The sequence below is a fragment of the Girardinichthys multiradiatus genome, chromosome 14 (assembly GCF_021462225.1).
Source record: "Girardinichthys multiradiatus isolate DD_20200921_A chromosome 14, DD_fGirMul_XY1, whole genome shotgun sequence".
In the NCBI taxonomy this organism is placed as follows: Eukaryota; Metazoa; Chordata; class Actinopteri; order Cyprinodontiformes; family Goodeidae; genus Girardinichthys; species Girardinichthys multiradiatus.
This window is the reverse complement of record NC_061807.1, coordinates 19,511,167-19,524,585: the sequence shown is the minus strand read 5'-3', so window position 1 is coordinate 19,524,585 and position 13,419 is coordinate 19,511,167. Positions and strand designations below refer to the sequence as shown.

General features: G+C 40.0%; 1 protein-coding gene across 1 annotated transcript in view; it reads right to left on the bottom strand.

Annotated features, from left to right (window-relative positions):
- Positions 1 to 13,419, bottom strand: part of ppp2r5b (protein phosphatase 2, regulatory subunit B', beta) — a 57,799-nt gene that overhangs the window by 7,411 nt on the left and 36,969 nt on the right. Inside the window, exons 7-12 of the mRNA XM_047385069.1 lie at positions 9,598 to 9,706; positions 3,655 to 3,708; positions 3,192 to 3,242; positions 2,953 to 3,072; positions 2,636 to 2,763; positions 931 to 1,032 (exon numbers count right to left, since the gene is read on the bottom strand). Of these exons, the coding sequence (XP_047241025.1) occupies positions 931 to 1,032; positions 2,636 to 2,763; positions 2,953 to 3,072; positions 3,192 to 3,242; positions 3,655 to 3,708; positions 9,598 to 9,706 (564 nt within the window). The remainder of the gene's footprint in view (positions 1 to 930; positions 1,033 to 2,635; positions 2,764 to 2,952; positions 3,073 to 3,191; positions 3,243 to 3,654; positions 3,709 to 9,597; positions 9,707 to 13,419) is intronic.

The window sequence follows — 13,419 nt, the reverse complement described above, 5'->3', positions numbered from 1 at the left end:
TGTCTTCCTTGTATTCTTCTTCAATTTCATCTTTGTGTAGTTAATTCCTCCTTTCCATACCTGTGACCTTCTTTTATTTTTTTCCTTCTTCATACTCTACATTCCTCCTTGTGTAATATCCATTTATCCCTTGTGTCCTTTCTTTCTTGTGTCCTATCTATTTATCCCTTGCGTCCTTCCTTCCTTTTGTCCTATCCATTTATCCCTTGTGTCCTTCCTTTCTAGTGTCCTATCCATTTAACCCCTTGTGTCCTTCCTTCTCCTTCTTCGTGTCCTATTCATGTATCCCTTGTGTACTTCCCTCCTTGTGTCTTATCCCTATCCTCTGTGTCCTTCCTTGGTTTGTTTGTTCCTTCTGATTTCTATACTTAGAGCCTGAACACTGTTGAATATCTGCCATTAGTTTATGGTGATCTCATATTTAAAAATAACTTAAAGCAAGTAGGAAAGTTAAATATGAACAAATTGGGAATTTTGAAATTAAATGTGTAAAACCCCAAATAATATTTTCTTTAGGGAATAAATATAATCTGTGAGTTTCTATTTGAGTGCTGCTTAATCCTTCCTTTAAAGCCTGCCCATAAAGAATCTCTGAGAAGCCTATGAGGTCCTCCTCTTAGTCACAAAGAGATTTAGGAACCTCCCAAACTTTTAGAAATGTGTAGGGCTACAAGGTGGGGATCACAGGTGAAAAGTGGCACACCAAATTATTTCCCTTCTTATCTTCAAGGTGAAGCTAATAATTAACAGGAAGCAGGAATTGGTTGCCGGCTGACCTAGACTGCATTAATCTGGAATACTGTCTAACTGAACAGATAATGGAACAAAACTGTGTTATAAAAATGACTTCAGATCACTGCTGTTTCTTTCTCCTGTCATCCCTGTCGTATCCAGCAACTCGAACACAGAAGGACAGTGAGTCACACTCACTTCTGTTTCTCCACTTTGTAGGAGGCAGTGAGGTCATCAAACAGTTTGCTGTTCATCTCCATGAAGGTCTTCAGCACGTTGTAGATCAGAGACACGATGGTTCTAGAGGGGTACAAGAAGACTTTGAGTCTGGCTGACTGGGACACATGAAACGTTTTAAGCTTTGGAAAGAAATCGTACAAATTCTCTACTTCTGTGAAGTAGCACTGTATCTGCAGCATCTTGCTGAAGTATTCACACTCCTTGACCTTTTCCTACATTTTGAAAACTACAAACTTTATTTTATTGTGATTAGATGTGCTAGAACAACACAAAGGGGCATATGTTTGTAAAGTGGAAGGAAAACAATACATGGTTTTCAAAATATTTTACAAATAAAAATCTTAAAAATGTGGCCAGCATTTGTTTTCACCCCCCTTTATTCTTATACTCCTAAATAAAATCCAGTGTAACCCACAGCCAAGCCTACTGAGGTATGACCTGTCTACCTAAACTGACGGCCTGGGTAAGGAGGGTATTAATCAGAGAAGCAGCCAAAAGACCCAGGGAGCTGAAAGCACAACTATAAATCATGCACTCCACAAATCAGGCCTTTGTGAAAGGTGGCAAGAAGAAAGTCAATGTGGAAAGAAAGCCATAAGAGGTCCTGGTAACAGTTTGCCACACAGCAAACATGTAGGAGAAAGCGTTCTCATCAGGTGATTCGAAAACGTTCTGGCCCACATGCAAAAACTCCATTGCCGGCTAAAAAGCAACTCTGCACACAACCCTAACTACGCCACCCCCACTGTGAAATATGGCAGTGGCATCATCATGCTGTGGGGAAAGGGAAGGTGATGTGAAGATGGAGCATGGAGCTAAATACAGAAGAAGCCTGGAAGAAAACCTGTTAAAACTGAAATAGGTAAAGTTGCAAAATACTTTAAACAAAGGGGGAGGTTCAGCTTCCAGCAGGACAATAATCCTAAACTTACAGCTAGAGCTACAATGCTTTAGATACTATACATGTATGTTATAGTGGTAAGGTGTAGTCACTGTCAAGACCTAAATTCAACGCAGAATCTGGAAAAACTTGACAATTTATATTTACAGATGCAAGTGGGGTTTTACAAATGTCATTATTTATATGTGCAAAGCTGGCAGAGGCACACTCCAAATGACTTTCAGCTTCTAATGCAGCAAAAAGGTGGATCTGAAAACTATTGACTCAGACGGGAGGCTGTTTACAAATGCATGCTGCATATTTTTTTATTTGTTTTAAAACACTAAGGAAATCATGTATTATTATCCCTCCACAATAATTATGCACTTTCTTCAACATTAGTAACTTAAGCTATCTAATAAAATTGTTGTCATAAATCTTGGACAATAGGATTTATATTCTGTATAAGTTGATAAATTACTTGAAATATATTTCACTAACAAATTGAATTCAGCAGCCACAGCTCATTTTTAAGGTTTCAAACATGTGGTTGTCCTTTAAATTGTTTTTTCAGACAAAAACCAAAGAGTTTGAGGGTATATGGCACATTGGTCAACTTAATGTTTATCTATTTTTACTAGAATTACTTTTTATCCCTCAGGTTTGACAAAAGATTTAGCTACATGACATATGTTTCCTTTCGGCAGCAAAGTACGAACAGAACTCCTTAAAATGCACACTCAAAAGGCAAAAAATTAAGTTTTATGTGTCTGTGGCCCATACTGGTTCCAGTGCTCCTTGGAGACTCTGTAGAGGGTGGCGAACACCAGTGGCAGGATGACTTGACAGTTCTCCTCTATCAGACTAAGGATGTACTCATTGTTCCAGAAGTAAAGAGCGCGCTCCGCTACCTGAAACACACAGAAGAGCTGAGCTTTATTTGTCAAAGCAGCGCAGCATCCTTGTAATCAGACAGCTGTGATCCGGACCATTCTAGTGTTTGTTTCAGCTTCCGTAGTAAATCTGTAAATAATACAATTACTGTCATTTTGTTTAATTTATTCCTACATTCTCCAAAAACGTTGGTGGTCGTTTATCACCTGAAAGTGAGGGCTTGAGATACAGGCTGCTATCTGCTTAAAGAGAGGCTCCTGGATCCGGATGAACTGCGACGGCTCTATCACGTCCAAAATCTCCTCAATCTCCCCCAGGAACATCACCTAAAATCCCCCCCAAACACACACAAATACACCCATGCACTTATTTGTTGACGCAGAAAGGGAATACACCATTTAAAAGAAAAAATAGGGAGCGGAGATGAATCAGCTGCTCTCTTTACCTCTTTCTGGGTGCAGGTTTTTGGCCAGTACTTGAGCAGCCCCCTGATGATCTGCAGAACAAAAACATATAAAACAATAATGCAAATGATCTCATGCTGGCATACATCTGCAGCATATGCATCCTGCAATGTTAATACTCTGGGTATATGTGTTTTATGAATTTTTTACAAGCTAAAAAGGAAGTTTTCACAACATCAATTTGGTTAATTTGAAGGTACAAACATAAGATATACATTGTACTATAAATAATGTTCCTGAGAGTAGGAAACAATGTGACCACAGGATTATTAGAGTTAAATGTCAGACCTCAAAACCCTAACAATCCACTGAAAAGGCACTACAAGGCTAAAAGATCTTGTTATGCATACATGGGTAACGCAATGAACCATTAAGGTTCATTGTTATAAGTGGCATCACTAAGATATAAATACTTTATGTTTGTTTATTAGGTTGTAGTCTTACGTATTCAGTCACTGTAGCGTCTTTCTCCATAAACTGCACCACACAGTAGGCCAGCTGTAAGGACAGAAAAAAAATCCAGTTCTCAGTTTGAAATGAGCAACAGACAATATGAGAGACCATAGATGGTTGATGAGAAAAATGCACGGGAACACTGTTTTAATGACTAGTTTGAAAAACAAATCTTCCAAATAAATAATGCAGAATGTGTTGTGTCACATGTGGAGTCCCACAAGGATTGATGCTGGGCTCAAAATTGTTTATGAAGTTCATTAATGTTGTTAAAATTTGTGTTTTTTGCATATTTGTTGTGAAAAGATTGTGATCAGTTTTTCAGCTGTGAGTTCCCCTACAAACTGGATTAAGACTGGCCTACAGTCTCCAGGAGCTCCACAATCATTCGCTGGATTGTCACAAATTTGAAAGACCAACGATAATCTCTTAGTACTCCCTGTAAAAGCTTTTTTCTCTATAATCATGGGAGGTTTCTGCAATAGGGAGTTTTTGCACATATATTTAATTCTGGAAAAAAACTAGAATAATCTAAAGTAAACTCTCAGTTACACACTCCCTCCAAAAGACAGGGCTCTTATCCCTGAGGATTAGATGCCGCTGAAGATCAGAAAGACTGGTTTTCCGACCCTGTTCGAGTGAGAAGGACTACATCAGCTCTCGTCTCCTCTCACATGCGCAGAGGCCAGTCTCTATTATTCAGAGTACGTGTGTGTGTGTGTTTTGCTGTTGCCCCCTCCACCCAGGCTGGTTGCCGTGGTGAGTGGGCGCGTGTTTACTTCGGAACGAGTGATGTCACACACATAAAGTCCCCTTAGGCCAATGTAAGACAGAGTTTAGACCTCCCTCCTCTTTCTTCCTTACTGTGTTTCAGGTTCAGTAAAACCTTTTTTGGGTTGTATAATTTGTTTCGGTTGTGATTACTGCAAACTGAGGTTGTGGTGTCAGATTGTGATGGTGTTCTCCAAGGTGATTGAAGGACAGTTTCCTTTTGCGTCGCATGTAGCATGTCTTCCATCTGCAGCACGTCATCGTTAGAGAAGTACAGTTAAGGACGGCGAGGGTGGCTATAAAAAGACTCGTGAAAACAGACATGTTAAGCTCAAGAAACAAAGAAAAAGCTGAAACTGAATCGTGTCGCTGAGCGGTGAAATTGTTACAGGCATTAGAGAGGAGTTAGAGGAGCTGGTTGGGGTAAATATGTTGGAGTCTGTTGTCAGGTTGGGCTTTGTGGGGGCAGGAGCCATTGTTAGGCTACGGATTATAACCTTTAAGTCTTCTTAAATTGAGTATGTTACATGAGCTCACATACAGTCAAAACGTTTGGTGTTAACTTCCGAAGATTATATTTATAAGAAGAAACAGGTAAGCTCTAGGCTCAATCTTCTGTAAAGTACAGGTTTGTAAAAAAGAATTTGCTCCCTTAAGGATTTCTTCATCTTTTTGTCACACCTTAATGTTTTAGATCATCAAACTAATTTAATATCAGACCAAAATGTACAAAGTGTCAGGATCTGCGCCTTCTCTGTTTGTTTGGTGTTTTTACTGTGCTTAGCCCCTAGATGGCGTGGAACCTGGAGGAGAGGTGACAGGTGTTCTCTATTCCCTTAATTACCTGCTGAGGAGTATATAAGGAGGAGGCTGCCAGCAACTCACTGCCAGATTGTTCCCCTTAGTGGTACAGCTCAAGCCACATTACCTTGTCTTGTCCTTGGCTGGAACTTTTAGTAATCTGAATCTGTTACTTTGCAGGATTACCTGAACCTGACCTTGCCTTCCTCTACCTGGATTAACCACTTCTGGAAAGAAGTGATCCAGCTCCATGAACAAAGACTCAAGCTTCTCATTACTTCATTGGACCACACAGGTTGGCAGCCTCCTGAATTCTTCGCTCCTTGGATCTCCATTCAAGAACCCTGTCCACCCTCCTCCTTTCACAGCACCTACATCTGAAACCCCAGGTCCAACTTATCATCCTGGCACACCATTATCCACCATCATTTGTCTCATGGGTAAACAACCATTTGGTCTCTTCGCTCTCCACCCTCTGGCGGATCATTCCATCAACCCAGGCAGAATTATTGTTCATTAGGTTTGACCCAGAGATTTCCCTGCTTACCATCCTGTTTATTTTTACAGTTGGTATCCCGGTTCCAGTTTCCCTGTTCACTACACTGTTCTGTAAATAAACACTCTACCGTAAAACTCTGTCTCCTGAATTGCTTTCTGCATGTGGGTCAACGCCGTTAAAAACAATATGACACAAAGTTAAAGAAGTAATTTTCAAATGAAGGCTTCATTTTTTAATTTTTTTTTAATGGGATGAAAGCTATTCAAACCTGCCTGCAACGTATTCCTTCGCAATGTTAAACTGACAAACAACTGGGATTAACCACATTTTCTGTTTCACCAGCCATACCCAGGCTGATTTGTGCCAGGCCTATATAGCTTGATCAGAACCTGTGTGACAACATGAAGCAGGCTAATATATCTTTTCAATTCAAAAAAAGATTAAACACAAAGTCATTGATGCATGTTAGTCTGGAAAAGGTTACATAGCCATTTCTAAGGTGTTGGGACTCCAGCGAATCTCAATGAAAGTCAATATTCATAGAAGACCATGGTGAACCTTCCTAGCAGTGGCCGGCCTTCCAAAATTACTCTAAGACTAATCCTGGAAGTCACAGAGGAACCCTGAACAACATCTAAAGCCCTTCAGGCCTCACTTGTATCAGCTAAGGTCCAATCCTGACCAAAATGAACACAGATTCTGGTAGTGTGATGGTCTGGACCTGTTTTGTAGATTCAGGGCCTGGATGACTATATAGTTGATGGAACCATGACTTTTAAGCTCTACCTTAAAATCTTGAAGGAGAATGCCCGGCCATCAATTTGTAACCTTAAAGTTAAGAGCACTTGGGTTATGCAGCAGAACCATGATCAGAACACCAGCGAGCACACCTCTGAATGGCTAAAAAACAAAATGAAGTCTTAGGAGGGACCTAGTTGAGGATTCATCTGTTCTGATTATAGCAAGACCTTAAACAGGATGTTCCTGCTCGAAAACCATCCAACGTGCCTCATTAGCAGTTATTGCAAACGCCTGTTGCTGTCAAAGGTGAACCAACCACTTTTTTGGTTCAGTGTACAGTTACATTTCTACTTGCTATGATCCCTAAATAAGCGAAATCATCATTTAAAGACTGCAGCTCGTTCTAACTTATTTAAGTGGGACACAAAAATGTATTTGATCTGAAACATTTAAGAGTGACAAAAAAAAAATAGACTAGATCTGTGAGGGGAAATGACCGGCGCCCTAAATACTGTATTTTATTCTTTTATGTGGATTGTAACACTGTGTCCGCTTTGTATTAGAGGGTTTTTAGTTGTTTTATTATCTCAGCAAACAAACATGTTGCAACTTCAGCTGTGCATGAGTTGCAAAGATTAGTTTATCACATATTTTCGTTTTGATTGCCATTGTTCTGAACTCCAACACACAAGAGAAAGGAAGAAATCTGTAAACAGATTATTTTTTATTATTTTCTGCAGGAATGTCGTAGTTTGACATTTACACCCAGAAGTGGGTCAGTACTGCTCCTGTCTCCCCCCTGACCCCATCAAAGCGAGTTGTTTGTGTGAGTGTGTTAATAATGCATGTGTGTGAACCACGGGGAGAGCGGAGGGGAGAAATGTAGGGCACAGTGATGCTAAGACCCAGAACACACAGAACACAGGCCTGGCGAACAACAAACTGTACGCTCTGCATAGGCAAATAATGTGTGACACAAATAAAATGCACAGACAGCCTGCCATCTGTGTCATCAAATATTATGACTGCCTAAACACGAACACACACGCTCACCAAAAGGCAAGACTCGGAGGTGGGAGCATCTTGCTTGAGTGTCCTCTGCGGTGCAGACATTTGGAATACCTTCCTTATATGTGTATTTAATTTAGTTGGTGGATTTGATTGTCTGTCGAAATGTGGTTATAAAATTACCAGATTTTCATAAACAAGGTCTGTTGGCATCATTTTGCTCCTACCAAATATTGTATTTAAAATAAAAGGAGTATAAAAATAAATCTCTGAATGCTGATGGCCAGTTGCTCACTTATGATTCATTCCTCTCCAGATTTAAGCTGCAATTTACAAAGACTCAAAGGCCATAACTACGATTTAAAGCTCAGCTAGTAACAATAGTTTAGTTTAGTTTAGTTATTTGTTCAATTACTTGCAGCCCTAGAGAAATTACAATGTCCTCTTGAAAAAAATGAATGGAATCCAAACCAAAATCGAAGGAAACAATAAAAGGACTCAAAAAGACACAGAAAAAAATAGACATCCTCAAAAAGTCTAAAATCGACAAAATACCAGATTGTTTTTTGTTTTGTATTTATGTAATTGTTTAAAATAAAATTGTCAGGCTAAAGTATAAACGTTTTTATTGTGTTGGAAAACACATTCAGCCTATTTACTTAAACTATAATAAAAACAAAAAGTAAGAAAGTATATCCAAATGCAATATTTAGCACTACGTTTTAGATTATATCAAACGAAATAATGAAATGCCCTATAAAAAAAACTATTATCTGTGGTGCAGTCCTGCCTCCTAGTGGAACACCTGAGACATTGCAGGATTGTCTACTCTGAGGAGACCTTCAGGCAGTCAAAGTAATTTCTCATTTTAATCAGCATACGTTTAAAGAGACAACTGATATTTGGATGTTTGTAGATGTTGCAAATTGCTGTCTATAATAAGTCATGGGAGTTTTGTAAAGCAGTGCGGTGCAAAAGTACACAAACCAGTGTATTTTATTGGGATTTTATGTGACAGACCAACACAAAGTAAGACACATTGTGAAGCAAAGTGGTACAAGGTTTTAGAAAACTTTTTACAAATAAGTCTACCCCACCCAGTCTACAGACTTGTATTTAGCTCCATCCCATTAATTCTGATTGGTATCCATATCCCTGTTGAAGAAAAGTCCCCCCACAGTATGATGCTGCCACCACCGTATCTCACAGTGAGGCTGGTGTGTTCAGAATCACGTACAGTGTTAGTTTTCTGCCATGCACAGTGTTTTGTTTGTACCCCAAAACGTTGAATTTTGATCTCATCTAACCAGAGCACCTTGGTTGCTGTGGCCTTTTCACAGCTCGCAGCAAACCGCAAACAGGACTTCTTATGACTTGTTCCTGTCAACAGATTATCCCACTTGAGCTCGGGATCTCTGCAGCTCCTCCAGAATTACTGTGGACCTCTTGGCTACTTCTCTAAATAATGCTCTCCTTGCCCAGCCTGTTAGTTGAGACTGAAGCTGTCAAACTCAGGTTCTCGAGGGACGGTATCCTACAACTTTTAAATGTGTCTCCACATCAACACACCTGTATGAAATAATTAGGTGACTAGCAGGACTCTGCAGAACTTGACTGCATGTGGGTAGATAATTCAGCCATTTAATTGTCCTGCTTTTTGAGACAGCTGGTTTAGGTGGATGACCATGTCTTGGAGGGTTTGCAGTTGTGTCATTCACTTTCCATTTCGAGTTGATGGATTGGACAGAGCTCAGTGAGATGCTTAATGCTTGGGATATTATGTTAGAACTCTGTTTTAAACTCCTGTATAACTTTATCCCTGACCTGTCTGCTGTGGTTCTTGGTCTTCATGATGCTTTAACCTTGGAGTCTTTCTGCATGGAGTTTGCATGTGTGGATTCTCTCCAGGTGACTGTCAGGCTGATCAGCCTTGTAAAATATCCCTTAGCTGTGAGTCTGTGCATGCATGGTTGATTGCCCTGTGTGTCTCTGTGATGCCCTGCGATGGACTGGTGACCTTTCTAGGGTAATGACCTTTGAAGATAGACACCAGCCCTCCTGCGACCCTGCAAGGACAAGCGTATGTAGACAATGGATTGATGTTAATCACTGACCTGTGCATGGAAGATGGAGAGGGACTTCGCTGTATGTAGCGGGATGAGGACCCGCACCAGGAACTGCTTGTGTTCAGCTTTCAGAGGCAGCGCAAAACCATTTATGATGCTAAAACACAAAAAGGGATAATTATTATTTCTCTTTGTTGTGTTCCATTTCTCAGAACATATTTGACTATTTCATCTTTGATACACATCAGAGAGAATGAGAGATTTGGAATACCATTGATTAGAGGAAGATGCATTTTGATTTCCAAATTTAACAGCAATGGTTTTGTAAGCTTTTTGTTTTGTTTAGTTTTTAGGAGCATTAAACAAGATTTATAAATAAAATAAAAACAAAGAGAAATGTGACAGCCTCTGACAGGCTGGATTTATTTTATTTACATTCTCAAATCATTGCATTAAAACCAATCTTGCCTCCTAAGAGTTTAACCTAGAGCGGTGTGCTTTTGTCATGGAGAGGAGGGCCGACTCAGTGGGAGCTGTGCTGGAGAGAAGAATGAAGACTGTTATGCAGGGCATCCTATGTAACATTAGGCACCCTCTACTAACTATCTATCTATCTATCTATCTATCTATCTATCTATCTATCTATCTATCTATCTATCTATCTATCTATCTATCTATCTATCTATCTATCTATCTATCTATCTATCTATCTATCTATCTATCTATCTATCTATCTATCTATCTATCTATCTATCTATCTATCTATCTATCTATCTATCTATCTATCTATCTATCTATCTATCTATCTATCTATCTATCTATCTATCTATCTATCTATCTACATCCGAGTGCATAACGGGGTTCCACCAGGTTGAATTTTTGGTCCATTATTGTTTGTTTATCATTTGGGCAGAAACCTGTGCCATCAGAAGCTGAATTTGAATTGCTCAGACAGAATCTGTATTTGCATTACTTGAAATTAAATGCATTGAAACTGAATTTAATGGTTTGAACATTAAGTTTGAATACTTTCACATTCACCTGTCCAGGGTGTACCCCGCCTCTCGCCCATAGACTGCTGGAGATAGGCACCAGCTCCCCCACGACCCACTATGGAATAAGTGGTAGAAAATGACTGACTGACTGACTTTCACATTCAGTTGTATGACTCAATTTCAGTTCCAAAATTCATTTTCTTTTTGTGTCACACATCCGAGTCCTTGAAGCCACAGATTAATCAAACACGGATTTACTGATTCATGGATGTCTTTCACTATTGCGGTGTACAAATTCGGGGGCTGCACAGATTCAGTCTGAGCAATTCAAATTCAGTTTCTGATGGCACAAATTTCTGCCCAGACAATCAAGCCCTTCTTGTATTTGCTAACCAGCTTTTTGCATGTTCCTGCTGGTACTTTGATGAAGTATTTTTGCTGATGAGCTGAGATTCCTTCTTTCTTATCATCAGAACCTTTGTTCTCTGGATATTTTGAATAATGGTGGTTCTAAGAATAAGAGTTTTTGGGTTGTCTTATCTGTAGAAATTGTTATGCCTGATGCCCTAGATTTTAAAGCCTGTGTGAAAACTCTACAGCCTAAACTATCTGTGTTCAGAAATAGTGTTTCCAGGTATTTTTTAATTGTTGTGTGATATTTGTGGTTGAACTGTGTTGCTGCCATCTTGGTGGGTGCTGCCTTCTAAAAGAGATCTGTAATCTCAATGGGACAAACCTGGTCTAATAAAGGAAATGGATAAATGAATGAAACATTTTTAATTTTAACGCTACATCATGTTAGGTGTTTACTTGACTAGGAGGCACTTTAGTCGGATCTTCTTTACTTTCAAACAGTTTTTGAACTATTTTGAATTTTAAGGTTTTCAATAAATCAGGCTTTTATACAGTTTTAGCCAGCTGATGAACTGCAACATCAACTGAAAATTAGCTCAATTAGCTTTTGTGACAATCCTCAATCATGATCCGCTGATGCAACTTTTTTCAGTCACATCGATTAGCTCTGAAAGGCTGTTGCATCATTAATGGATTATCAATATAATTCTCTGCAGTGATGATGGTAGTTTAACCCATGTAAGAACTCATTCTCCACTGACATCCCCTATCCAAGCCTGGGTGTTCCTGTGTATCTATGCTTGTCTGTTTCCCAGTGACCGGGTTAATTGTTTCTGAGAGTGGAAACCAAACTTGGAGAGTGTGACAGCCTCTGAGCCGTTCGTTTGTAAAGATGATTTATGTTTTTGTCTGTTGGACTTCATCTTAAACAGGATCTTTGTTGTATATATCCTGCTGCCCCTCTGATGTTAATTCTGCCTTCCTCTCAACTTTTTTTCTGAATGCATATCTGTCTTCTTCCTCTCTCTTACTTTTGTTTTGCATCCTCTCTCGCCCGTCGATTCCTCCCCCTATCTGTGTGTGGGAGGAGCTATAAATACCTCTGTTACCAACAACATGAATACAAGCCTCTCTCTCTCCTGTTCATGCTCTTCTTCCCCTACCTCTGACTCACTCCTCGCTCACTCATCCTCCTCTCCAACCATCGCTCTTCTCTCACCTTGGACTCATCCTCATCTTCCTCCTCCCCTTCTCTCCATAGACACCTTCTGAATCCTCAGAAGTCACTATTCAATTTAAAGGTCAGTGTTTGATTGCTGAATCATCGGCTGAAAGGGTGGTTATGATTTATATTAAAAAAGAGGCTCTTGTGTTTATAATTAGAAAAATGTCAAAGGTTTAAACCACTGTAATATTAAACATTGTTAAAAATAATAATACTTAGTGACACCAAAACAGATCTGGGTTCCTAAATCAGATTTTTGTTTTTGCACCATAAACAAATGTATTTACATAAAGTGAAACAACTTGAATGTTGGTAACCCTTGTATTGGCTGGCTTTCTTGGTTTTATGGAGCATACAGCTTTATAATCATCTAAAGGCAGGATTTCTCGTTTAACATCGTAGTGGGTAACCTATCTCCTGTAGACACAGGTCAGAGCAGTCTAACGTTGGAGAATCAGGGAGGCATTTCTGTTAAAGACTCAAGTTAACAGGTTCTCAAGTTTTAAATGTATCCTTAAGAGATGATGCAGGATTTTTCAAGTGAGGTCCAATGGAAAAGATGTACTCGTACGCTCATTTCAGCCGCTTGTATCCGAGATCTCGTTCTTTCGGTCATGACCCAAAGTTCATGGCCATAGGTGATGGTAGGAACGTAGACTGACCAGTAAATTGAGAGCTTTGCTTTTCGGCTCAGCTCTCTCTTCACCACAATGGACCGGCACAGCGACCCCATTACTGTGGCAGCCACACCGATCCGTCTGTCGATCTCCCGCTCCATTCTTCCCTCACTCGTGAACAAAACTCCACTCGTAAACTCCTCCACTTGAGGCAGGAACTCCCCTCCAACCTAAAGAGGACAAGCCACCCTGATCCTCATCCCAGCCGCTTCACACTCGGCTGCGAACCGCCCCAGCGCATGCTGTAGGTCTTGGCTACAGGGGGCCAGCAGGACTACGTCATCTGCAAAAAGAAGAGACGAAATCCTCTGGTCCCCAAACCAGACCCCCTCCGGCCCTTGGCTGCGCCTAGAAATCCTGTCCATAAAAGTTATGAATGGGACCGGTGACCGGTGGAAAAGATGTAAGCAGTTGATATACTTACTTGCAGTAAATAACTCTGAAAATGTCTTTATTTTAAAGGTTAGCTTGTACCAGAAGCAATTCTGAGCAGGACTTCAGAAGTCCACTTTGGAAGCCCAACTCCCCTAAACAACATGAATTTCAAAATCGTTTATGCAAACAGTATTTTATGACCCTTTTAACTCACACCGGGGCTGCTGCCATATTCCGATCTACC